A 26,665-nucleotide genomic window follows, 5' to 3' on the forward strand; every position below is an offset into this window, starting at 1 on the left:
CAGGAGTGCCCCTGGGGGTTCCTATACAATCCACAAGTGCCACCTCCCGCTTTTGAAATTGTTGTGGACATGAGGGAAGTGTTAAGGGGTCCAGCGACCCACTTCAGCTACTGTGACATCATTATCTGATCTGCTGCCAGTGAGACTACATACCCCAGCTGGCCCTTCTGCAACATCTGGCGCCTCCCCAGTGGCCACCCACACTCACTACATGAGACGAGATCTTGCATGGAGCCCCAGACTGAGGAAGATTGACAGTCATCTTCTGTTTCTTTTATTTTCTAATAAGTGTGGCAACAGTTGTTGCCTTCTCACCACGCTGCTTACCTATTGTCCTGTAGCCCATCCCAGTCTTATGCAGGTCAATTTTCTCCCTAGTGTCCTTAGATAGCTATTTGGTCTTGGCCATGGTGGAGAGGTTGGAGCGTGATTGATTGATTGAGTGTGTGGACAGCTGTCTTTTATGCAGGTAACGAGTTCAAACATGTGCAATTAATACAAGTAATGAGTGCAGAGTAGGAGTGCCTCTTAAAGAAAAACAAACAAGTCTGTGAGAGCCAGAATTCTTGCTGGTTGGTATGTGAACAAATACTTATTTCATGCAATAAAATACAATTTAATTATTTAAAAATCTTACAATGTGATTTTCTGTTTTTTACTTTTAGATTCTGTCTCTCATAGTTGAAGTGTACCTACGATAAAAATCCATTCTTTGTAGGTGGGAAAACTTGCAAAATCGGCAGTGTATCAAATACTTATTTTCTCCATTGTATAGACCCTATATGGCCCGAACAGTTGTTTACTTAGCTTAATGGCATCTTCTTTCGACCCGTTTTCCCCAGTCTTTTGATGATTCAGGGCTTCATCATGGAATTCCTTCAATCAGGACAAGAAAAGGAGACCATAAGCCATACTGCAATAAGGATAACAGCTCACAAACGCAGACAATATTCCCCCACATAGCCCCTACATACAATATGAGCCCCCACACCGCCTCCCCTATATACAATATGAGTCCATACACAGTCCCCTACCTACAGTATGAATCCTCACATAGCCCCTACGTACAGTATGAACCTCTACATAGCTACCTAGATACAGTATGAGCCCCCGCATAGCCCCCTACATACAGTATGATCCCCCACACTCATACCAAGATACAGTATGAGTCCCTACATAGCCTCCTATATACAGTATGAACCAGCACATAGCTCACTATATATAGTATGAGCCCCCACATAACTCCCTATATACCATATGAGCTCACACATAGCCCGCTATATACAGTATGAGCCCCGCATAGCTCCCTATATACACTATGAGCCCCCACATAACCCCTATATACAGTATGAGCCTGCACATTGCTTCCTATATACAGTATGAGCCTGCACATTACCTTCTATATACAGTGTAAGTTGGCGGTGTTCACACCGTGCAGTAACTGAGGCACTGACCCAAGCAAGTCCAACATAAACAGCTTTTATTTCAGCAACTCAGAAAGTCCTCCGGTTCGCAGCCGGGTTAACAGAAGTCCATACACAACTGTTGCCGTGGACAACGGCCACACCGGGCCGCTCAGAGCCTGACAGGTGCAGGGCCTTCCCAGGCGTGGGTTCAGTCACACTCAATCCTGCTGAGCTTTCCTGCTAAGCTCCTAGCAGGTACCAATACAGAACAACACTAATCCTTAGTGCAGGGTTTTTAAAGAAACTGTGGCAAGAGCCACTGGAAAACCTGGGTTGGAGGGAGGAGACCACCCCACTGCCTTCCTGTAGCCTCCTCCAAGAAATGAAGGCCCTGCCGGGTTTTCCTAATCTGCCTTAGCCAGATAGCCTGATCAGGTCAATGCTCACCTTCATTCCTGCATTGGTGAGTTTGTGACTGCAATGCACTCCAATGGATTTAATAGGTCTCTGTACATATTCTGGGGGATATATAACATCCCTCGTATACGATCCCGGTCACTGCCTCACATATCCCCCCCTCTGTTCAAACTTGTGGGGTTGAACATTTGACACCATACAGGGTGCCTGGGACAGGGCATCCGTGTTTGCCTGCGACTTCCCAGAGAAACTGAAATGTTGCAGTGACAGGAACCACCTGGTGACTCGCGCATTCCTCTCCTTGGCATTTCTCATCCATACGCCTGAGTAAATAATAACGTAGCGATTCCAAGGCCCACTTAATAGCCAAACACTCTTTCTCTTTCACGCTATCGTTTTTCTCTGCCGGGACAAGTTTTCTACTCAAGTAGGTGACCGGGTGCTCTTCACCATTCACTTTTTGTGACAATACCACCCCTAGGCCTACCTCTGATGCATCTGTCTGTACAATGAAGATTTCCTTGAAGTTGGGGCTGATGAGGACCGGCTGTCCACACAGGGCCCACTTCTTGGACTGAAAGGCTTCTTCTGTCTTCTGCCTGAGGGTTCCACCGAACTATTACCAATTTTTTTCCTTTCAATAGAGCAGTCAGGGCCGCCGTTCTCCCAGCAAAATTAGCTATAAACTGGCGGTAATACCCAAGGATGCTGAGGAACACCCTCACCTGCTTTGCACTTGACGGCTTAGGACAATTTTTTATGGCCTCAACTTTATTGATTTGGAACTTGATAACTCCTCGGCCAAACACATACCCCAAATATTGGGGTATGCTCAAAAAAATAAAGGGAACACTCAAATAACACATCCTAAATCTGAATGAATGAAATATTCTCATTGAATACTTTGTTCTGTACAAAGTTGAATGTGCTGACAACAAAATCACACAAAAATCATCAATGGAATTCAAATGTATTAACCAATGGAGGCCTGGATTTGGAGTCACCCCCTAAATGAAAGTAGAAAAACACACTACAGGCTGATCCAACTTTGTGTAATGTCCTTCAAACAAGTCAAAATGAGGCTCAGTATTGTGTGTGGCCTCCACGTGCCTGTATGACCTCCCTGCAATGCCTGAGCATGCTCCTGATGAGGTTGCGGATGGTCTCCTATGGGATCTCCTCGCAGACCTGGACTAAAGCATCCGTCAACTCCTGGACAGTCTGTGGTACAATGTGACGTTGGTGGATGGCACGAGACATGATGTCCCAGATGTGCTCAATCGGATTCAGGTCTGGGGAACGGGCGGGCCAGCCAATAGCTTCAATGCCTTCATTTTGCAGGAACTGCTGACACACTCCAACCACATGAGGTCTGGCATTGTCCTGCATTAGGAGGAACCCAGGGCCAACCGCACCAGCATATGGTCCCACAAGGGGTCTGAGGATCTCATCTCGGTACCTAATGGCAGTCAGGCTACCTCTGGTGAGCACATGGAGGGCTGTGCGGCCCTCCAAAGAAATGCCACAGAACACCAGGATTGGCAAAGTCACCACTGGCGCCCTGTGCTCTTCACAGATGAAAGCAGGCTCACAATGAGCACATGTGACAGACGTGACAGAGTCTGGAGACGCCGTGGAGAGCGATCTGCTGCCTGCAACATCCTTCAGCATGACTGGTTTGGCAGTGGGTCAGTAATGGTGTGGCTGGTATCATCAAAGATGAACTTGTGGGACCTTTTCGGGTTGAGGACAGAGTGAAGCTCAACTCCTAGACCTATTGCCAGTTTCTGGAAGACAACTTCTTCAAGCAGTGGTACAGGAAGAAGTCGGTATCGTTCAAGAAAAACATGATTTTCATGCAGGACAATGCTCCATCACATGCATCCAACTACCCAACAGCGTGGCTGGCCAGAAAAGGTCTAAAAGAGAAAAAATTATGACATGGCCCCCTTGTTCACCTGACCTGAACCCCATAGAGAACCTGTGGTCCATCATAAAATGTGAGATCTACAGGGAGGGAAAACAGTACACCTCTCGGAACAGTGTCTGGGAGGCTGTGGTGGCTGCTGCACACAATGTTGATCGAAAACAGATCAAGCAACTGACAGAATCTATGGATGGAAGGCTGTTGAGTGTCATCATAAAGAAATGTGGCTATATTGATCACTAATTTTTTGTTTGTTTGTTTTTACATGTCAGAAATGTTTATTTCTAAATTTTGTGCACTGATATTGGTTTACCTGGTGAAAATAAACAAGTGAGATGGGATTATATTAGGTTTTTATTAAGTTGCCTAATAATTCTGCACAGTAATAGTTACCTGCACAAACAGATATCTTCCTAAGATAGCCAAATCTAAAAAAAAAAACACTCCAACTTCCAAAAATACTAAGCTTGGATATTTACGAGTCTTTTGGGTTGATTGAGAATATAATTGTTGATCAATAATAAAAATAATCCTCTAAAATACAACTTGCCTAATAATTGTGCACACAGTGTATATTATACTCACACATGTGTGTGTATATATATATATATATATATATATATATATATATATATACACATACACAAACACACACATATGTATACACACACGTGTGTGTGTATATATATATATATCGATATACACACACACGTGTATTTTTATACAGTATATATACATATATACACACACATATATATACACACACACACGTGTATATACACACACACACGTACTGTATATATCCATGCACACGTGTATATACAAGCACACACGTGTATATATATATATACAGACACACACTCACACACACGTGTATATATACACAAACACACATATATATATATATATATACACACACACACACACACACACGTGTATATATACAAACACACATGTGTATATATACACATATATATGTATACACACACGTATATATACACACATATATGTATATATATATATACACACACATATATACAGTACAGACCAAAAGTTTGGACACACCTTCTCATTTAAAGATTTTTCTGTATTTTCATGACTATGAAAATTGTACATTCACACTGAAGGCATCAAAACTATGAATTAACACATGTGGAATTATATACGTAGCAAAAAAGTGTGAAACAACTGAAAATATGTCTTATAATCTAGGTTGTTCAAAGTAGCCACCTTTTGCTTTGATGACTACTTTGCACACTCTTGGCATTCTCTTGATGAGCTTCAAGAGGTAGTCAACGGAAATGGTTTTCACTTCACAGGTGTGCCCTGTCAGGTTTAATAAGTGGGATTTCTTGCCTTATAAATGGGGTTGGGACCATCAGTTGTCTTGTGCAGAAGTCAGGTGGATACACAGCTGATAGTCCTACTGAATAGACTGTTAGAATTTGTATTATGGCAAGAAAAAAGCTGCTAAGTAAAGAAAAACGAGTGGCCATCATTACTTTAAGAAATGAAGGTCAGTCAGTCCGAAAAATCGGGAAAACTTAGAAAGTGTCCCCAAGTGCAGTTTCAAAAACCATCAAGTGCTACAAAGAAACTGGCTCACATGAGGACCGCCCGAGGAAAGGAAGACCAAGAGTCACCTCTGCTTCTGAGGATAAGTTTATCCGAGTCACCAGCCTCAGAAATCGCAGGTTAACAGCAGCTCAGATTAGAGACCTGGTCAATGCCACACAGAGTTCTAGCAGTAGACACATCTCTTCAACAACTGTTAAGAGGAGACTTTGTGCAGCAGGCCTTCATGGTAAAATAGCTGCTAGGAAACCACTGCTAAGGACAGGCAACAAGCAGAAGAGACTTGTTTGGGCTAAAGAACACAAGGAATGGACATTAGACCAGTGGAAATCTGTGCTTTGGTCTGATGAGTTCAAATTTGAGATCTTTGGTTCCAACCACCATGTCTTTGTGCGACGCAGAAAAGGTGAACGGATGGACTCTACATGCCTGGTTCCCACCGTGAAGCATGGAGGAGAAGGTGTGATGGTGTGGGGGTGCTTTGCTGGTGACACTGTTAGGGATTTATTCAAAATTGAAGGCATACTGGACCAGCATGGCTACCGCAGCGGCATGCTATTCCATCTAGTTTGCATTTAGTTGGACCATCTTTTTTTTTTCAACAGAACAATGACCCCAAACCCACCTCCAGGCCGTGAAGGGCTATTTGACCAAGAAAGAGAGTGATGGGGTGCTACGCCAGATGACCTGGCCTCCACAGTCACCAGACCTGAACCCAATCGAGATGGTTTGGGGTGAGCAGGACCGCAGAGTGAAGGCAAAAGGGCCAACAAGTGCTAAGCATCTCTGGGAACTCCTTCAAGATTGTTGGAAGACCATTTCTGGTGACTACCTCTTGAAACTCATCAAGAGAATGCCAAGAGTGTGCAAAGCAGTCATCAAAGCAAAAGGTGGCTACTTTGAAGAACCTAGAATATAAGACATATTTTCAGTTGTTTCAGACTTTTTTGTTAAGTATATAATTCCACATGTGTTAATTCATAGTTTCGATGCCTTCAGTGTGAATGTACAATTTTCAAAGTCATGAAAATACAGAAAAATCTTTAAATGAGAAGGTGTGTCCAAACTTTTGGTCTGTACTGTGTATATATATATATATATATATATATGTATATATATATATATATATATATATATATATAAAAAGGTGTATCAGAAGGCAGCACTCCAAACATTTTTTAGAAAAAAATGGACTTTATTGAGCCCAAAAGGCAACGTTTCGGTTCATAGAACCTTTTTCAAGCCTTAAAAAAAGCTGTCCCTACAGTAAGACTAAGCTGAATCCCTACGATGTAGCGGGCAGCCTGTTCCTTGTGAACAGACCCGCCTTCGTCCTCGGCTAGTCTGAACGGAGACCTATAGAATAAAGGGAGGGGTCCCTAAAAGAACTAAGGACTGGGACAAAAATGGGACACCTCCTAACAGAAGTTGTTGCAGAGCAAAAAGACAAACTGACAAAAAGTACTAGAGGTCCCAGAGGACCAAGCAAACTAGACAGAGATAGACACCGAAGCACCTGGCTAGAGAGACAGGCAAATAACACTGAAGTCCAGCAAAGCCAGAAGGGCGGAGCTGGAATATATAGGCAGCTGGTCACGTGACCGCAAAACACAAGATAGCAAAAACTAACAGGAGGGTTCTAACAAACAGCAGGAGCGGGAACAGCAGCACAATCAGCAGCAGCAGCTTTACCAGCAGCAGCAAAAAACAAATGAACTGATGCTGCAGGAAAAGGCCACAACACCGATTCCGGAACGTCGAGAGGCCCGGGATAAGGTTCGCTCAGCGTTGAGGAAGATGGGATCGGAGAACGACGTGGAAGCCTTCCTGACCATCTACGAATGCACAGCAGAGCGGGAAAACCTACCAGCCGGCCAGTGGGCGGAAGTGGTGGCTCCGTTTTTGGTTGGCGATGCCCAGAAGGCCTATTTTGACCTCAGTCGGGAGGACGCCCAGGACTACCAGAGGCTCAAAGGTGAGATCCTTGCCCAGCTGGGGGTCAATACATATGTGAGGGCTCAGCGTGTGTTTTCGTGGGCCTATGTGGATACCCGACCCGCCCGGTCTCAGGCTTATGACCTCCTGCTGCTGGTAAAGAGGTGGCTCCAGCCTGAGACTTTGTCTCCAGTCCAGATGGTGGAGAGGGTGGTGGTTGACTGGCTGGTTAGGACTCTGCCAGCTGCTATCCAACATTGGGTGGGGCAAGGGGACCCCGGCACCCTCGACCAGGTGGTCAGTCTGATCGAGCGCTACTCGGCCACTCAGGATTTCATTCGAGACTCCGCCCCTTCTCGGCTGTCACGCCGATCCCTGCCAACCCAGGAATCGGGAAAGGGTTGCGTCACTCTGCTGAGGACAGTCAGCACCGTGCTGAAGGGGGACCCCGGAGTGAGAGTGGCAGGAGACCAGTTCCCTCCCAAACTGTCATAAGATCTAACAGTACCTCCATCCTTAGGTGCTGGCGATGTCAGGGGCCGGGACATGTGGTTGCTAATTGTCCCCTGACTACGGAACCCATGGACTGCGGATATAGCCGCCAGGTCTCAATGTATGCCCAGACCGTCTGCACGGCGAGTGCCGACCCCCGGGACAGTGATCTCCAACTATGCCAGGTACTGGTTAATGGGTACCCCACGGAGGCCCTCCTGGACTCAGGGAGCCTCGTGACTTTGGTACATGGGTCGCTGGTGGCAGGAGACAACCCCAGTGGACGGCCAGTCGGGGTTGTGTGTATCCATGGGGACCTCCGAGAGTACCCAACTGTGGAGGTAGTTTTGTCCACGCCATCTGGAGATATAAAACATGTGGTGGGGGTGGTAAAAACTCTTCCCTATGGGACTGTGTTGGGAAGAGACTTGCCCCTGTTCTGGACTTTGTGGAAAAACAAAATCCATTCTCCCCCGGTAAAAAGTGTTACAGGCGCTGTACCCGACGAACCTGAGTCAGGGGAACCTGCCGTAGGGGTGTCCAACATAGGGACAGAGTGTGACCCCGATATGTTTCCCTTAGAGGTGCTGGCAGGAGAGGTCAAGGAGACCCCATCGATCCCCGAGCTGGAAGTGTCCCGGGACACGTTTGGGACGGCTCAGCTACAGGATCCCACCCTGACTCAGGCGCGGGAAAGGGTGGTAGAGGTAAACGGCATAGCCCAACAGTCCGGTGCAGATACTCTATTTCCACGCATGGTAGTCAACGGTGAGTTGCTCTATAGGATAGATATGATCAGGGATGAGGTCATGGAACAGTTGGTGGTACCTCAGTCGTACCGTCGGGTGGTTCTAGATTTGGCACGCACACACCTGCTGGGTGGACACTTAAGGGTAAAAAAGACGCAAGAACGTATCTTGCAGCGGTTCTTTTGGCCTGGGGTTTATGCGGAAGTCAAAAGGTACTGCGAATCCTGCCCCGAATGTCAGTTGACCACACCCACCGCAAGTTTCCGTAGCCCATTGGTACCCCTACCAGTGATAGAGGTACCTTTTGAACAAATTGCAATGGACTTGGTAGGGCCTATTGTGAAATCCGCCCGTGGCCACCAACATATACTAGTGGTCGTCGACTATGCCACCCGGTACCCAGAGGCTATACCACTACGCCACACCTCGGCAAAACTGATCGCACGGGAGCTGTTTGCCATGTTCTGTCGCCTTGGACTACCTAAGGAGATCCTGACTGATCAGGGGACCCCTTTTATGTCCAAAGTGACAAGGGAACTGTGCAAATTGCTAAAAATTAAACAATTGTGCACCTCGGTGTACCACCCTCAAACCGACGGGCTAGTAGGACGGTTCAATAAAACCCTCAAGTCCATGTTAAAAAAGGTGGTTTCTAAGGATGGAAGGGATTGGGACTTGTTGCTACCCTATTTGATGTTCGCCGTCCGTGAGGTACCCTAGGCTTCCACAGGGTTCTCCCCTTTTGAGTTATTGTACGGCAGACACGTAGCCACAGAGACATGGGAACAAGAGCCGACTCCACATAGGAGTATAATTGAACACGTGGCTAGTATGCAGGACCGGATCGCGGCGGTCATGCCCATCATTAAAGAACATCTGTTAGATGCCCAGGCAGCCCAGAGGCGCACATATAATAAAAGAGCCAGAGTCAGGTCTTTTAACAAGGGCGATCGGGTGTTAGTACTGATACCCACAGTCGAGAGTAAGCTCATGGCCAAGTGGCAAGGGCCATATGAGGTTCGAGAAAAATTAGGGGAGGTAAATTACCGGGTGTATCAGCTCGGAAGGAGGAAACCTGAGCAGCTTTACCATGTAAACCTGCTAAAGCCTTGGAAAGATCGAGAGTGTTTAGTTACAGACATCACCCCGGGCATATCGCCAGAGAGTTCTCTACCTTTAGCCAGGGAAGGGTCCGAGGGGGAGGTCAAGATAAGTGATGCCCTCACTAAACAGCAGCGAAGGGAGGCTCGCTCGCTGGTGCAGCACAATACCGACATGTTCTCAGAGCTACCGGGTAGGACTACGGTTATCCAACATGACATTGTCACCGAACCTGGGGTAAGGGTGCGAATAAGACCGTACCGGGTACCCGAAGCCCGGAGACAAGCCATCACGGCTGAGGTAAAACAAATGCTTCAGTTAGGAGTCATAGAGGAATCACGGAGTGAGTGGGCTAGCCCCATCGTACTGATTCCAAAAACAGACGGATCGTTACGCTTCTGTAACGATTTCCAGAAATTGAATGAAGTGTCAAAGTTTGACCTCTATCCAATGCCCAGGGTGGACGAGCTGATTGAGAGACTGGGGCAGGCCCAGTACTTTACCACGCTCGATCTCACCAAGGGTTACTGGCAGGTACCTATCACAGATTCGGCGAAGGAAAAGACCGCCTTTGTAACTCCGGAGGGTCTATACAACTATGTGGTCTTACCTTTTGGGTTACATGGGGACCCGGCTACATTCCAGAGGTTGATTGACATAGTGCTCAAGCCTCATCAGGAGTACGCGTCCACGTATCTAGATGATATTATCATCTTTAGCACCGACTGGCATAATCACCTATCACAGGTACAAGCGGTGCTGGATTCTCTCAGAATGACAAACCCCAAAAAATGTGCGATAGGGCTACAGGAAGCCCGATATTTGGGGTATGTGATAGGCCGAGGAGCTATCAAGCCCCAAATCAATAAAGTTGAGGCCATAAAAAACTGGCCTAAACCGTCAAGTACAAAGCAGGTGAGGGCGTTCCTTGGCATCCTTGGGTATTACCGCCGGTTTATACCTAATTTTGCTGGGCGAACGGCGGCCCTGACCGATCTCTTGAAAGGAAAAAAAATCGGTAATGGTTCGGTGGAACCCTCAGGCAGAAGAAGCTTTTCAGTCCATGAAGTTGGCCCTATGTGGACAGCCGGTCCTCATCAGCCCCAACTTCAAGGAAACCTTCATTGTACAGACAGATGCCTCGGACGTAGGCCTAGGAGCGGTATTGTCACAAAAAGAGAATGGTGAAGAGCACCTGGTCGCCTACTTGAGTAGAAAACTTGTCCTGGCGGAGAAAAACTATAGCGTGGTAGAGAAGGAGTGTTTGGCTATTAAGTGGGCCTTGGAATCGTTACGTTATTATTTACTCGGGCGTCAGTTCCACTTGGTGACGGACCACTCACCCTTGGTATGAATGAGGAATGCCAAGGAGAGGAATGCGCGAGTCACCAGGTGGTTCCTGTCACTGCAAAATTTCAATTTCTCTGTAGAACATCACCCTGGGAAGTTGCAAGCAAACGCGGATGCCCTGTCCCGGGCACCCTGTATGGTGGCAAATGTTCAACCTCACAAGTTTGAACAGAGGGGGGGGATATGTGAGGCAGTGACCGGGATCGTATACGAGGGACGTTATATATCCTCCAGAATATGTACAGAGACCTATTAAATCCATTGGAGTGCATTGCAATCACAAACTCACCTGCGGCTGCAATGCAGGAATGAAGGTGAGCAATGCCTGGTCAGACCACCTGGCTAAGGCAGATTAAGTAAAACCCGGCAGGGCCTTCATTTCTTGGAGGAGGTCACAGGAGGCAGTGGGGCGGCCTCCTCCCTCCAACCCGGGTTTACCAGTGGCTCTCGCCACAGGTCCTTTAAAACCCCTGCACTAAGGATTAGTGTTGTTCTATGTTGGAACCTGCTAGGAGCACAGCAGGAAAGCTCAGCAGGATTGAGTGTGGCTGAACCCCCGCCTGGGAAGGCTCTGCACCTGTCAGGCTCTGAGCGGCCCGGCACGGCCGTTGCCCCCGGCAACCGTTGTTTATGGAATCATGTTAACCCGGCTGTGAACCGGAGGACTTTCTGTTTACCTGTGAGTTGCTGAATAAAAGATGTTTATGTTGGACTTGCTTGGGTCACTTCCTCAGTTACTGCACGGTGTGAACACCGCCGCCTTACAGTGTGTATGTATATATACACACACACACTTATATATGTATATACCCACACATATACAGTGCATATGTATATATTTTATGGCTGAAAATATTCAGGATGTAGAGCGGAAATGGGGACCAGACCTGCGCAGGGGGTCACTGGAGCAGAAGTCTCAGTGACTTCCCGGCGCTTGCACAATGCGAGACTGCGTCACACAAGTACGCAGCCAAACTGTGCTGGACTGAAACAAAACGCGCTCCAAGGGAGCCGTGCTTTGCGCATGCACCGGAGGGGTGGCAGAGCAGGGTACGTCACAGGGCCTGTCAAAGCGCCCCGTGACGTGTCAGGGAAGGGGGGGGAATATGCTAATTTACAACAGAGGCGTCGATTTACCTGTATAATAAGCATATAGGAGGGGTTTGCTTGGCGTCCCCCAGACGCCAAGCCTCTGCAAAATGGACTTTATTAAAGAAGATTTCTCTGCAATCAGACCACTACTATGGGCCATACAGGTAAGTATAGATTTACTTTTCTATACCCTGTATGCCCATAGTAGTGGTCAGATATCGCCCAGGGGGGTGACAGATTCCCTTTAATGCATGAAGTAGGAACTGACTCTGTTGTTGACATCTATATCTTACTTTGAAATGCAGCGGTACATCTTACAAAATATAATTTAAAAATGCGCCGTAAATATGGAGATCGGTCACTTGGATAGGTCACCACCGGCTTCTACTATTTGGACTGTTTTATCCAAGTTTATTTCAAACAATGTTTTCTTTGAAACACTGCAGCATTTTAGCGTAAATCATAAATGTTTGCAATTTGGAGGACCTATCCCTGTTTCATGCTGGTTCAGAAAGCATTAATTTGACAATTTTTTTTTAAATTAAAATGAAAATGTATATTTTCACAGGCAACAAAGAAATCGCCTATAAGTATCTTGGATATACTTCATAAAATAAGACTTCACATATCTGTACCCCAGTGTGATGTTTTTGGTTACCTCAGTGTGGAGTCAGAGATAATTGTTCTTGTTCTGCCAATCGACAATCAAACGAAAACAATACAGGTAAGAATTAAATAATATTCTCTAGGGTCATTCTGTCAGTATAAGTAAACTTTTATTAGAATTCTCATATGATAGATTACTGATGAACCATGATTTTGTGATATATAAATGTTAAAAATTATATTTTCCATTCAAAATATGATGGATTTATGAAAGAGAAGTCTTGTCTAACCAACATGCTTCTATGATTCGGTAAGTGCAATTCTGGATATTGGTCATGCAGCTGATGTATATCTGGACTTTGCAAAGGCATGTGATACCGTTCCACCCTACAGCCTTGTACTGAAGCTCCAGAAGCAGGGTCTAGGGGAAACTATATGCATATTGGTAAAGAACTGGTTACAGGGACTCTTTCAGCACAGAATGACTGTTCATATCAAATACAGGTGTTTGGTGCACAAAGGTGTGGCTAATCATTTAAGCGCACCTTCCTCCCTGCTTGTTTTCCTTCAATCTTCACCCCTCCTCTTCTTTTATTGACAGCTCTGGCTTCCTAAAGCCAGAGAAGGGCGGAAATAGATGGAAAATTGGCAAGTGGGAAGGGGCACTTAAATGTTTAAATGCACCGAGTGCCTGTACTTGGTTTGAACAGTCATTCTGTTACAGCGCCGGACTGGAGTACCTGGGGCCCACCAGCACCATGCAGTTACCATATAAAGGAATAACATAAGTCCACAAACTCCTTCAAAATGAATCAACTTTATTAACCAATAAATAACCAATATAATGAATAAATAACAAACTAAAGAAACACTCCTGGCAAAAGAGGAACACTGTTATCTTATTCACATCAGTGTGTGATAAAGTGCCATAACAGAACAATAACAATAAATACTTTCAAGGTACATTCTCTTAAAGTACAAGTGCCACAAATTGAACCTGCATCTATCTACACTCCCTGACAGAAGTTATGTCGCTTATCCATGTTATGTAAATAAAAGCTTATAACCTGACGTTGAATTCATCCATTGGTTTTATAAATTACTCTTTTATAAGCGACATAACTAATGTCAGGGAGTGTAGCGTCCCAGCAGCCAGCATCATTGTAGCAGCACCAAACTTGGCCCACTGGGAAAACTTAAAGAATTCTGTAAGCATTTTGGAAGTTTGTATTGCACATTTTCCTCTCCTCTATAATACAATACCATTCAATTGTTAGTGAAAGGCCCAAAACAACAAATAAACACACACTAACAGTCATTCAGCAGCAAAATGACAAAAGTTTTTTTTTCCGAACAGAAGATGACATTGCATACTTATTAATAATGTCATCATAGTCTAAGTTCCTTGAAATGTCATACTCAATGTTCAACAGAAGGAGTGACTCTAAAAGCTCCTGTCCAATCGAAGACCTCAGACGATTTTTTACAATTTTCAGCTTTGAGAACACTTTCACATGAAACTTGGGTGCAAGCAAGTGTAAGAAGTGTCTTGTAAACTGCAAAAATGTTTGTGTAAGCAGCAGAATGTAAATTGTAGTCATATAAAAGTCTGTAGCAGCAGGAAAGACAGTTTTTTTGTGGGACGAGTTGTACTTTCAGATGCAATCATTTATTTTACCATATAGTGTACAGGAAGATGGCAACAAAAATTCCAAGTGCAGTAAAATTGCAAAAAAAAGTGCAATTACTCGTTTGTTTATTGGGTTTTTTTAGTCACCATGTTCACTATATGGTAAAACCGACGTGACAGGGTGATGCCTCGGGTCAGTACGAGTTTGTAGATACCAAACATGTATGCCTTTACTGGTATCTAAGTAGTGAAAACAAATTCACAAGTTTGAAAAAAAAAAATCACACTTTGGGATTTGGGGCTGTGTGACGGCTTATTTTTTGCGTCTTGAGCTGACGTGCATCTCTGCTGCTGTGTAGTAGTCACAACACAGGGAGAGGTTAAACATCCAACTATTTAATATGTATTGCAAATAAAGAATGTTCCCATTCTTAATATCCGAAAAAAACAAATGACTGACAACAATCCACTATACCTAGACTAATAATACCATATAGAAGAGAGAAATACCGCCACACCATGACCAGAACACATACCACCACATAGTGATCAAATACTACCAAGTACAAGGTATATATACTGCCACACCATGAGAAGACCACATATTACCACCACATAGTGACTGTCCGAATAATACCACATACAAGGGACAAATACCGCCACGTCATGACCATGGCACATAATGGCACCAGATAGTGACTGATAATGAAAATGTAAAAAAGCTCTGTATATAGAGTCAGTGTACAGATAATGTAGAGATTATCAATGACATTATACACAGGAGCTCTGTGTATAGTGTCAGTGTACAGGTAATACAGTGATCACCAGTGACATTACAAACAGGAGCTCTGTATATAGTGTCAGTGTGTGTGTATAGGTAATACAGTGATCACCAGTGACATTACACACAGGAGCTCTGTATATAGTGTCAGTGTGTGTGTATAGGCAATACAGTGATCACCAGTGACATTACACACAGGAGCTCTGTATATAGCGTCAGTGTGTGTGTATAGGTAATACACATACTCACCAGTGATGTCTCTAGGTGAAGTTCTTTATCTGCCGCAGACCAATATATCACATCTTCTATGCTGGACTTATCTCTGCAGAAAATAACATAGTTAGCTATAACTGATCACTTCCAGAGCACAATCCACACTTTTCCCAAGATTTCTACACTGCATGAAATGACAAAAAAAGAAACATAGTGCCGCACTACACAGTAACAGTGCTCCAGTGTCATTCTGTGTCTTATCATCTCTGTCAGCAGACATATTTGTCTGATGGCAAAGATGTAGCAGAGCTGAAGACAGAAGACCTATGGAATACGTTGGAGTGAGGATTTTTCTTTATTAAAGATGGAGTCCCTAAATGTGTTTTATTTTTAATAAAAAAAAATATCTGTCTTTTTTTTTCTGTTTTCTAGAAATTCATGGTGGCTATGTCTAATTTGGCGTGACGCCATGAATTTCGGGCTTAGTACCAGCTGATAATACAAAGCTGGCCTGGTACTAACCCTATTATTACCCAGGGTGCAACTCACCACCAGGGCCACTGGAAGAGCCGGGTAAAGCACCTGGAAATGGTGCCATGATGAATGCGCTATTTTCAGGGGTGGCTGCGGGCTGCGATTTTCAGCGTGGGGGGCCAAGAAATCTTGGGCCTTGCCATGCTGCGAATCCCAGCCCCCAGATGCCTTGTTTCATCTGGCTGGCGATCAACATATGGCGGGAGCTGGGCAATGGGCATGATTATCAAATAATATATATCTGACAGGAGCCCATACATTCTGCTGCCTCCAATAATATATACCTGACAGGAGCCCATACATTCTCCTGCCTCCAATAATATATACCTGACAGGAGCCCATACATTCTCCTGCCTCCAATAATATATACCTGGCAGGAGCCCATACATTCTCCTGCCTCCAATAATATATACCTGACAGGAGCCCATACATTCTCCTGCCTCCAATAATATATGCCTGACAGGAGCCCATAGATTCTGCTACCTCCAATAATATATATCTGACAGGAGTCCATACATTCTCCTGCCTCCAATAATATATACCTGGTAGGAGCCCATACATTCTCCTGCCTCCAATAATATATACCTGACTGGAGCCCATACATTCTGCTGCCTCCAATAATATATACCTGACAGGAGCCCATACATTCTGCTGCCTCCAATAATATATACCTGACAGGAGCCCATACATTCTGCTGCCTCCAATAATATATACCTGACAGCAGTCCATACATTATGCTGCCTCCAATAATATATACCTGACTGGAGCCCATACATTCTCCTGCCTACAATAATATATACCTGACAGGAGCCCATACATTATGCTGCCTCCAATAATATATACCTGGTTGGAGTCCATACATTCTGCTGCCTCCAATAATATATACCTGGTAGGAGCCCATACATTCTGCTGCCTCCAATATATACCTGGTAGGAGCCCATACATTCTGCTGCCTCCAACAATATATACCTGACAGGAGCCCATACATTCTGCTGCCTCCAATATATACCTGGTAGGAGCCCATGCATTCTGCTGCCTCCAATAATATATACCTGGTAGGAGCCCATACATTCTGCTGCCTCCAATATATACCAGGTAGGAGCCCATACATTCTGCTGCCTCCAACAATATATACCTGACAGGAGCCCATACATTCTGCTGCCTCCAATAATATATACCTGGTAGGAGTCCATACATTCTCCTGACTCCAATAATATGTACCTGACAGAAGCCCATACATTCTGCTGCCTCCAATAATATATACCTGACAGGAGCCATACATTCTGCTGCCTCCAATAATATATACGTGACAGGAGTCCATACATTCTGCTGCCTCTAATAATATATACCTGACAGGAGCCCATACATTCCCCTGCCTCCAATAATATATACCTGACAGGAGCCCATACATTCTGCTGCCTCCAATAATATATACCTGACAGGAGCCCATACATTCTCCTGCCTCCAATAATATATACCTGACAGGAGCCCATAGATTCTGCGGCCTCCAATAATATATACCTGACAGGAGCCCATACATTCTCCTGCCTCCAATAATATATACCTGGTAGGAGTCCATACATTCTGCTGCCTCTAATAATATATACCTGACAGGAGCCCATACATTCTGCTGCCTCCAATAATATATACCTGACAGGAGCCCATACATTCTGCTGCCTCCAATAATATATACCTGACAGCAGTCCATACATTATGCTGCCTCCAATAATATATACCTGACTGGAGCCCATACATTCTCCTGCCTACAATAATATATACCTGACAGGAGCCCATACATTCTCCTGCCTCCAATAATATATACATGACAGGAGCCCATAGATTCTGCGGCCTCCAATAATATATACCTGACAGGAGCCCATACATTCTCCTGCCTCCAATAATATATACCTGACAGGAGCCCATACATTCTCCTACTTCCAATAATATATACCTGGTTGGAGTCCATACATTCTGCTGCCTCCAATAATATATACCTGGTAGGAGCCCATACATTCTGCTGCCTCCAATATATACCTGGTAGGAGCCCATACATTCTGCTGCCTCCAACAATATATACCTGACAGGAGCCCATACATTCTGCTGCCTCCAATATATACCTGGTAGGAGCCCATGCATTCTGCTGCCTCCAATAATATATACCTGGTAGGAGCCCATACATTCTGCTGCCTCCAATATATACCTGGTAGGAGCCCATACATTCTGCTGCCTCCAACAATATATACCTGACAGGAGCCCATATATTCTGCTGCCTCCAATAATATATACCTGGTAGGAGTCCATACATTCTCCTGACTCCAATAATATGTACCTGACAGAAGCCCATACATTCTGCTGCCTCCAATAATATATACCTGACAGGAGCCATACATTCTGCTGCCTCCAATAATATATACGTGACAGGAGTCCATACATTCTGCTGCCTCTAATAATATATACCTGACAGGAGCCCATACATTCCCCTGCCTCCAATAATATATACCTGACAGGAGCCCATACATTCTGCTGCCTCCAATAATATATACCTGACAGGAGCCCATACATTCTCCTGCCTCCAATAATATATACCTGACAGGAGCCCATAGATTCTGCGGCCTCCAATAATATATACCTGACAGGAGCCCATACATTCTCCTGCCTCCAATAATATATACCTGGTAGGAGTCCATACATTCTGCTGCCTCTAATAATATATACCTGACAGGAGCCCATAGATTCTCCTGCCTCCAATAATATATACCTGACAGGAGCCCATACATTCTCCTGCCTCCAATAATATATACCTGACAGGAGCCCATACATTCTCCTGCCTCCAATAATATATACCTGACAGGAGCCCATACATTCTCCTGCCTCCAATAATATATACCTGACAGGAGCCCATACATTCTCCTGCCTCCAATAATATATACCTGACAGGACTCCATACATTCTGCTGCCTCCAATAATATATACCTGGTAGGAGCCCATACATTCTCCTGCTTCCAATAATATATACCTGACAGGAGTCCATACATTCTGCTGCCTCCAATAATATATACCTGGTAGGAGCCCATACATTCTCCTGCCTCCAATAATATATACCTGACAGGAGCCCATACATTCTCCTGCCTCCAATAATATATACCTGACAGGAGCCCATACATTCTGCTGCCTCCAATAATATATACCTGGTAGGAGCCCATACATTCTCCTGCCTCCAATAATATATACCTGACAGGAGCCCATACATTCTCCTGCCTCCAATAATATATACCTGACAGGAGCCCATACATTCTGCTGCCTCCAATAATATATACCTGGTAGGAGCCCATACATTCTCCTGCCTCCAATAATATATACCTGACAGGAGCCCATACATTCTGCTGCCTCCAATAATATATACCTGACAGGAGCCCATACATTCTCCTGCCTCCAATAATATATACCTGACAGGAGCCCATACATTCTGCTGCCTCCAATAATATATACCTGACAGGAGCCCATACATTCTGCTGCCTCCAATAATATATACCTGACAGGAGTCCATACATTATGCTGCCTCCAATAATATATACCTGACTGGAGCCCATACATTCTGCTGCCTCCAATAATATATACCTGACAGGAGCCCATACATTCTGCTGCCTCCAATAATATATACCTGACAGGAGCCCATACATTCTGCTGCCTCCAATAATATATACCTGACAGCAGTCCATACATTATGCTGCCTCCAATAATATATACCTGACTGGAGCCCATACATTCTCCTGCCTACAATAATATATACCTGACAGGAGCCCATACATTCTCCTGCCTCCAATAATATATACATGACAGGAGCCCATAGATTCTGCGGCCTCCAATAATATATACCTGACAGGAGCCCATACATTCTCCTGCCTCCAATAATATATACCTGACAGGAGCCCATACATTCTCCTACTTCCAATAATATATACCTGGTTGGAGTCCATACATTCTGCTGCCTCCAATAATATATACCTGGTAGGAGCCCATACATTCTGCTGCCTCCAATATATACCTGGTAGGAGCCCATACATTCTGCTGCCTCCAACAATATATACCTGACAGGAGCCCATACATTCTGCTGCCTCCAATATATACCTGGTAGGAGCCCATGCATTCTGCTGCCTCCAATAATATATACCTGGTAGGAGCCCATACATTCTGCTGCCTCCAATATATACCTGGTAGGAGCCCATACATTCTGCTGCCTCCAACAATATATACCTGACAGGAGCCCATACATTCTGCTGCCTCCAATAATATATACCTGGTAGGAGTCCATACATTCTCCTGACTCCAATAATATGTACCTGACAGGAGCCCATAGATTCTGCTGGCTCCAATAATATATACCTGGTAGGAGCCCATACATTCTGCTGCCTCCAATAATATATACCTAACAGGAGCCCATACATTCTGCTGCCTCCAATAATATATACGTGACAGGAGTCCATACATTCTGCTGCCTCTAATAATATATACCTGGCAGGAGCCCATACATTCTGCTGCCTCCAATAATATATACCTGACAGGAGCCCATACATTCTCCTGCCTCCAATAATATATACCTGGCAGGAGCCCATACATTCTCCTGCCTCCAATAATATATACCTGACAGGAGCCCATACATTCTCCTGCCTCCAATAATATATACCTGACAGGAGCCCATACATTCTGCTGCCTCCAATAATATATACCTGGTAGGAGCCCATACATTCTGCTGGCTCCAATAATATATATCTGGTAGGAGTCCATACATTCTCCTGCCTCCAATAATATATACCTGGCAGGAGCCCATACATTCTCCTGCCTCCAATAATATATACCTGACAGGAGCCCATACATTCTCCTGCCTCCAATAATATATACCTGACAGGAGCCCATAGATTCTGCTGCCTCCAATAATATATACCTGACAGGAGCCCATAGATTCTGCTGCCTCCAATAATATATACCTGACAGGAGCCCATACATTCTGCTGCCTCCAATAATATATAGCTGACAGGAGCCCACACATTCTCCTGCCTCCAATAATATATACCTGACAGGAGCCCATACATTCTGCTGCCTCCAATAATATATACCTGACAGGAGCCCATAGATTCTGGTGCCTCCAATAATATATACCTGACAGGAGCCCATACATTCTGCTGCCTCCAATAATATATACCTGACAGGAGCCCATAGATTCTGCTGGCTCCAATAATATATACCTGGTAGGAGCCCATACATTCTGCTGCCTCCAATAATATATACCTGACAGGAGCCAATACATTCTCCTGCCTCCAATAATATATACCTGACAGGAGCCCATACATTCTGCTGCCTCCAATAATATATACCTGACAGAAGCCCATACATTCTCCTGCCTCCAATAATATATACCTGACAGGAGCCCATACATTCTGCTGCCTCCAATAATATATAGCTGGTAGGAGTCCATACATTCTCCTGCCTCCAATAGTATATACCTGACAGGAGCCCATACATTCTCCTGCCTCCAATAATATATACCTGACAGGAGCCCATACATTCTGCTGCCTCCAATAATATATAGCTGGTAGGAGTCCATACATTCTGCTGCCTCCAATAATATATACCTGACAGGAGCCCATACATTCTGCTGCCTCCAATAATATATACCTGACAGGAGCCCATACATTCTCCTGCCTCCAATAATATACATCTGGCAGGAGCCCATACATTCTCCTGCCTCCAATAATGTATACCTGACAGGAGCCCATACATTCTCCTGCCTCCAATAATATATACCTGACAGGAGCCCATACATTCTGCTGCCTCCAATAATATATACCTGACAGGAGCCCATACATTCTCCTGCCTCCAATAATATATACCTGGCAGGAGCCCATACATTCTCCTGACTCCAATAATATATACCTGACAGGAGCCCATACCTTCTCCTGCCTCCAATAATATATACCTGGCAGGAGCCCATACATTCTGCTGCCTCCAATAATATATACCTGACAGGAGCCCATACATTCTCCTGTCTCTAATAATATATACCTGGCAGGAGCCCATACATTCTCCTGCCTCCAATAATATATACCTGACAGGAGCCCATACATTCTCCTGCCTCCAATAATATATACCTGACAGGAGCCCATACATTCTCCTGCCTCCAATAATATATACCTGGCAGGAGCCCATACATTCTCCTGCCTCCAATAATATATACCTGGCAGGAGCCCATACATTCTCCTGCCTCCAATAATATATACCTGACAGGAGCCCATAGATTCTGCTACCTCCAATAATATATATCTGACAGGAGTCCATACATTCTCCTGCCTCCAATAATATATACCTGGTAGGAGCCCATACATTCTCCTGCCTCCAATAATATATACCTGACAGGAGCCCATAGATTCTCCTGCCTCCAATAATATATACCCGACAAGAGCCCATACATTCTGCTGCCTCCAATAATATATACCTGACAGGAGCCCATACATTCTGCTGCCTCCAATAATATATACCTGACAGGAGCCCATACATTCTCCTGCCTCCAATAATATATACCTGACAGGAGCCCATACATTCTGCTGCCTCCAATAATATATAGCTGGTAGGAGTCCATACATTCTGCTGCCTCCAATAATATATACCTGACAGGAGCCCATACATTCTCCTGCCTCCAATAATATACACCTGGCAGGAGCCCATACATTCTCCTGCCTCCAATAATATATAACTGACAGGAGCCCATACATTCTCCTGCCTCCAATAATATATACCTGACAGGAGCCCATACATTCTGCTGCCTCCAATAATATATAGCTGACAGGAGCCCATACATTCTCCTGACTCCAATAATATATACCTGACAGGAGCCCATACATTCTCCTGCCTCCAATAATATATACCTGACAGGAGCCCATACATTCTGCTGCCTCCAATAATATATACGTGACAGGAGTCCATACATTCTGCTGCCTCTAATAATATATACCTGGCAGGAGCCCATACATTCTGCTGCCTCCAATAATATATACCTGACAGGAGCCCATACATTCTCCTGCCTCCAATAATATATACCTGGCAGGAGCCCATACATTCTCCTGCCTCCAATAATATATACCTGACAGGAGCCCATACATTCTCCTGCCTCCAATAATATATACCTGACAGGAGCCCATACATTCTGCTGCCTCCAATAATATATACCTGGTAGGAGCCCATACATTCTGCTGGCTCCAATAATATATACCTGGTAGGAGTCCATACATTCTCCTGCCTCCAATAATATATACCTGGCAGGAGCCCATACATTCTCCTGCCTCCAATAATATATACCTGACAGGAGCCCATACATTCTCCTGCCTCCAATAATATATACCTGACAGGAGCCCATAGATTCTGCTGCCTCCAATAATATATACCTGACAGGAGCCCATAGATTCTGCTGCCTCCAATAGTATATACCTGACAGGAGCCCATACATTCTGCTGCCTCCAATAATATATAGCTGACAGGAGCCCATACATTCTCCTGCCTCCAATAATATATACCTGACAGGAGCCCATACATTCTGCTGCCTCCAATAATATATACCTGACAGGAGCCCATAGATTCTGGTGCCTCCAATAATATATACCTGACAGGAGCCCATACATTCTGCTGCCTCCAATAATATATACCTGACAGGAGCCCATAGATTCTGCTGGCTCCAATAATATATACCTGGTAGGAGCACATACATTCTGCTGCCTCCAATAATATATACCTGACAGGAGCCAATACATTCTCCTGCCTCCAATAATATATACCTGACAGGAGCCCATACATTCTGCTGCCTCCAATATATACGTGACAGGAGTCCATACATTCTGCTGCCTCTAATAATATATACCTGGCAGGAGCCCATACATTCTGCTGCCTCCAATAATATATACCTGACAGGAGCCCATACATTCTCCTGCCTCCAATAATATATACCTGGCAGGAGCCCATGCATTCTCCTGCCTCCAATAATATATACCTGACAGGAGCCCATACATTCTCCTGCCTCCAATAATATATACCTGACAGGAGTCCATACATTCTGCTGCCTCCAATAATATATACCTGGTAGGAGCCCATACATTCTCCTGCCTCCAATAATATATACCTGACAGGAGCCCATACATTCTGCTGCCTCCAATAATATATACCTGACAGGAGCCCATACATTCTCCTGCCTCCAATAATATATACCTGACAGGAGCCCATAGATTCTGCGGCCTCCAATAATATATACCTGACAGGAGCCCATACATTCTCCTGCCTCCAATAATATATACCTGGTAGGAGTCCATACATTCTGCTGCCTCTAAAAATATATACCTGACAGGAGCCCATAGATTCTCCTGCCTCCAATAATATATACCTGACAGGAGCCCATACATTCTCCTGCCTCCAATAATATATACCTGACAGGAGCCCATACATTCTCCTGCCTCCAATAATATATACCTGACAGGAGCCCATACATTCTCCTGCCTCCAATAATATATACCTGACAGGAGCCCATACATTCTCCTGCCTCCAATAATATATACCTGACAGGACTCCATACATTCTGCTGCCTCCAATAATATATACCTGGTAGGAGCCCATACATTCTCCTGCTTCCAATAATATATACCTGACAGGAGTCCATACATTCTGCTGCCTCCAATAATATATACCTGGTAGGAGCCCATACATTCTCCTGCCTCCAATAATATATACCTGACAGGAGCCCATACATTCTCCTGCCTCCAATAATATATACCTGACAGGAGCCCATACATTCTGCTGCCTCCAATAATATATACCTGGTAGGAGCCCATACATTCTCCTGCCTCCAATAATATATACCTGACAGGAGCCCATACATTCTGCTGCCTCCAATAATATATACCTGACAGGAGCCCATACATTCTCCTGCCTCCAATAATATATACCTGACAGGAGCCCATACATTCTGCTGCCTCCAATAATATATACCTGACAGGAGCCCATACATTCTGCTGCCTCCAATAATATATACCTGACAGGAGTCCATACATTATGCTGCCTCCAATAATATATACCTGACTGGAGCCCATACATTCTGCTGCCTCCAATAATATATACCTGACAGGAGCCCATACATTCTGCTGCCTCCAATAATATATACCTGACAGGAGCCCATACATTCTGCTGCCTCCAATAATATATACCTGACAGCAGTCCATACATTATGCTGCCTCCAATAATATATACCTGACTGGAGCCCATACATTCTCCTGCCTACAATAATATATACCTGACAGGAGCCCATACATTCTCCTGCCTCCAATAATATATACATGACAGGAGCCCATAGATTCTGCGGCCTCCAATAATATATACCTGACAGGAGCCCATACATTCTCCTGCCTCCAATAATATATACCTGACAGGAGCCCATACATTCTCCTACTTCCAATAATATATACCTGGTTGGAGTCCATACATTCTGCTGCCTCCAATAATATATACCTGGTAGGAGCCCATACATTCTGCTGCCTCCAATATATACCTGGTAGGAGCCCATACATTCTGCTGCCTCCAACAATATATACCTGACAGGAGCCCATACATTCTGCTGCCTCCAATATATACCTGGTAGGAGCCCATGCATTCTGCTGCCTCCAATAATATATACCTGGTAGGAGCCCATACATTCTGCTGCCTCCAATATATACCTGGTAGGAGCCCATACATTCTGCTGCCTCCAACAATATATACCTGACAGGAGCCCATACATTCTGCTGCCTCCAATAATATATACCTGGTAGGAGTCCATACATTCTCCTGACTCCAATAATATGTACCTGACAGATGCCCATACATTCTGCTGCCTCCAATAATATATACCTGACAGGAGCCATACATTCTGCTGCCTCCAATAATATATATGTGACAGGAGTCCATACATTCTGCTGCCTCTAATAATATATACCTGACAGGAGCCCATACATTCCCCTGCCTCCAATAATATATACCTGACAGGAGCCCATACATTCTCCTGCCTCCAATAATATATACCTGACAGGAGCCCATACATTCTGCCGCCTTTAATAATATATACCTCGTAGGAGCCCATACATTCTGCTGCCTTCAATAATATATACCTGACAGGAGCCCATACATTCTCCTGCCTCCAATAATATATACCTGACAGGAGCCCATAGATTCTGCGGCCTCCAATAATATATACATGACAGGAGCCCATACATTCTCCTGCCTCCAATAATATATACCTGGTAGGAGTCCATACATTCTGCTGCCTCTAATAATATATACCTGACAGGAGCCCATAGATTCTCCTGCCTCCAATAATATATACCTGACAGGAGCCCATAGATTCTGCTGCCTCCAATAATATATACCTGACAGGAGCCCATACATTCTCCTGCCTCCAATAATATATACCTGACAGGAGCCCATACATTCTCCTGTCTCCAATAATATATACCTGACAGGAGCCCATACATTCTGCTGCCTCCAATAATATATACCTGACAGGAGTCCATACATTATGCTGCCTCCAATAATATATACCTGACTGGAGCCCATACATTCTGCTGCCTCCAATAATATATACCTGACAGGAGCCCATACATTCTGCTGCCTCCAATAATATATACCTGACAGGAGTCCATACATTATGCTGCCTCCAATAATATATACCTGACTGGAGCCCATACATTCTCCTGCCTCCAATAATATATACCTGACAGGAGCCCATACATTCTCCTCCCTCCAATAACATATACCTGACAGGAGCCCATAGATTCTGCGGCCTCCAATAAT

At 44.6% G+C, this 26,665-nt stretch overlaps 1 protein-coding gene and 1 long non-coding RNA gene across 3 annotated transcripts in view; one reads left to right on the forward strand and one right to left on the reverse strand.

Moving 5' to 3' along the window:
• RECK (reversion inducing cysteine rich protein with kazal motifs) overlaps positions 1 to 26,665 on the forward strand; it is a 677,252-nt gene that overhangs the window by 616,006 nt on the left and 34,581 nt on the right. For both annotated transcript variants that reach the window (XM_073678381.1, XM_073678382.1), the window contains one exon: positions 12,613 to 12,768. In XM_073678381.1, the coding sequence (XP_073534482.1) occupies positions 12,613 to 12,768 (156 nt within the window). The remainder of the gene's footprint in view (positions 1 to 12,612; positions 12,769 to 26,665) is intronic.
• LOC141265375 (uncharacterized) overlaps positions 15,322 to 26,665 on the reverse strand; it is a 129,352-nt gene continuing 118,008 nt past the window's right edge. Inside the window, exon 4 of the long non-coding RNA XR_012320082.1 lies at positions 15,322 to 15,383. This is a non-coding gene — a long non-coding RNA (uncharacterized lncRNA). The remainder of the gene's footprint in view (positions 15,384 to 26,665) is intronic.

Source organism: Phyllobates terribilis, unplaced genomic scaffold, assembly GCF_046119375.1.
Source record: "Phyllobates terribilis strain yellow unplaced genomic scaffold, ASM4611937v1 Scaffold_4__5_contigs__length_816908805, whole genome shotgun sequence".
Classification (NCBI taxonomy): domain Eukaryota; kingdom Metazoa; phylum Chordata; class Amphibia; order Anura; family Dendrobatidae; genus Phyllobates; species Phyllobates terribilis.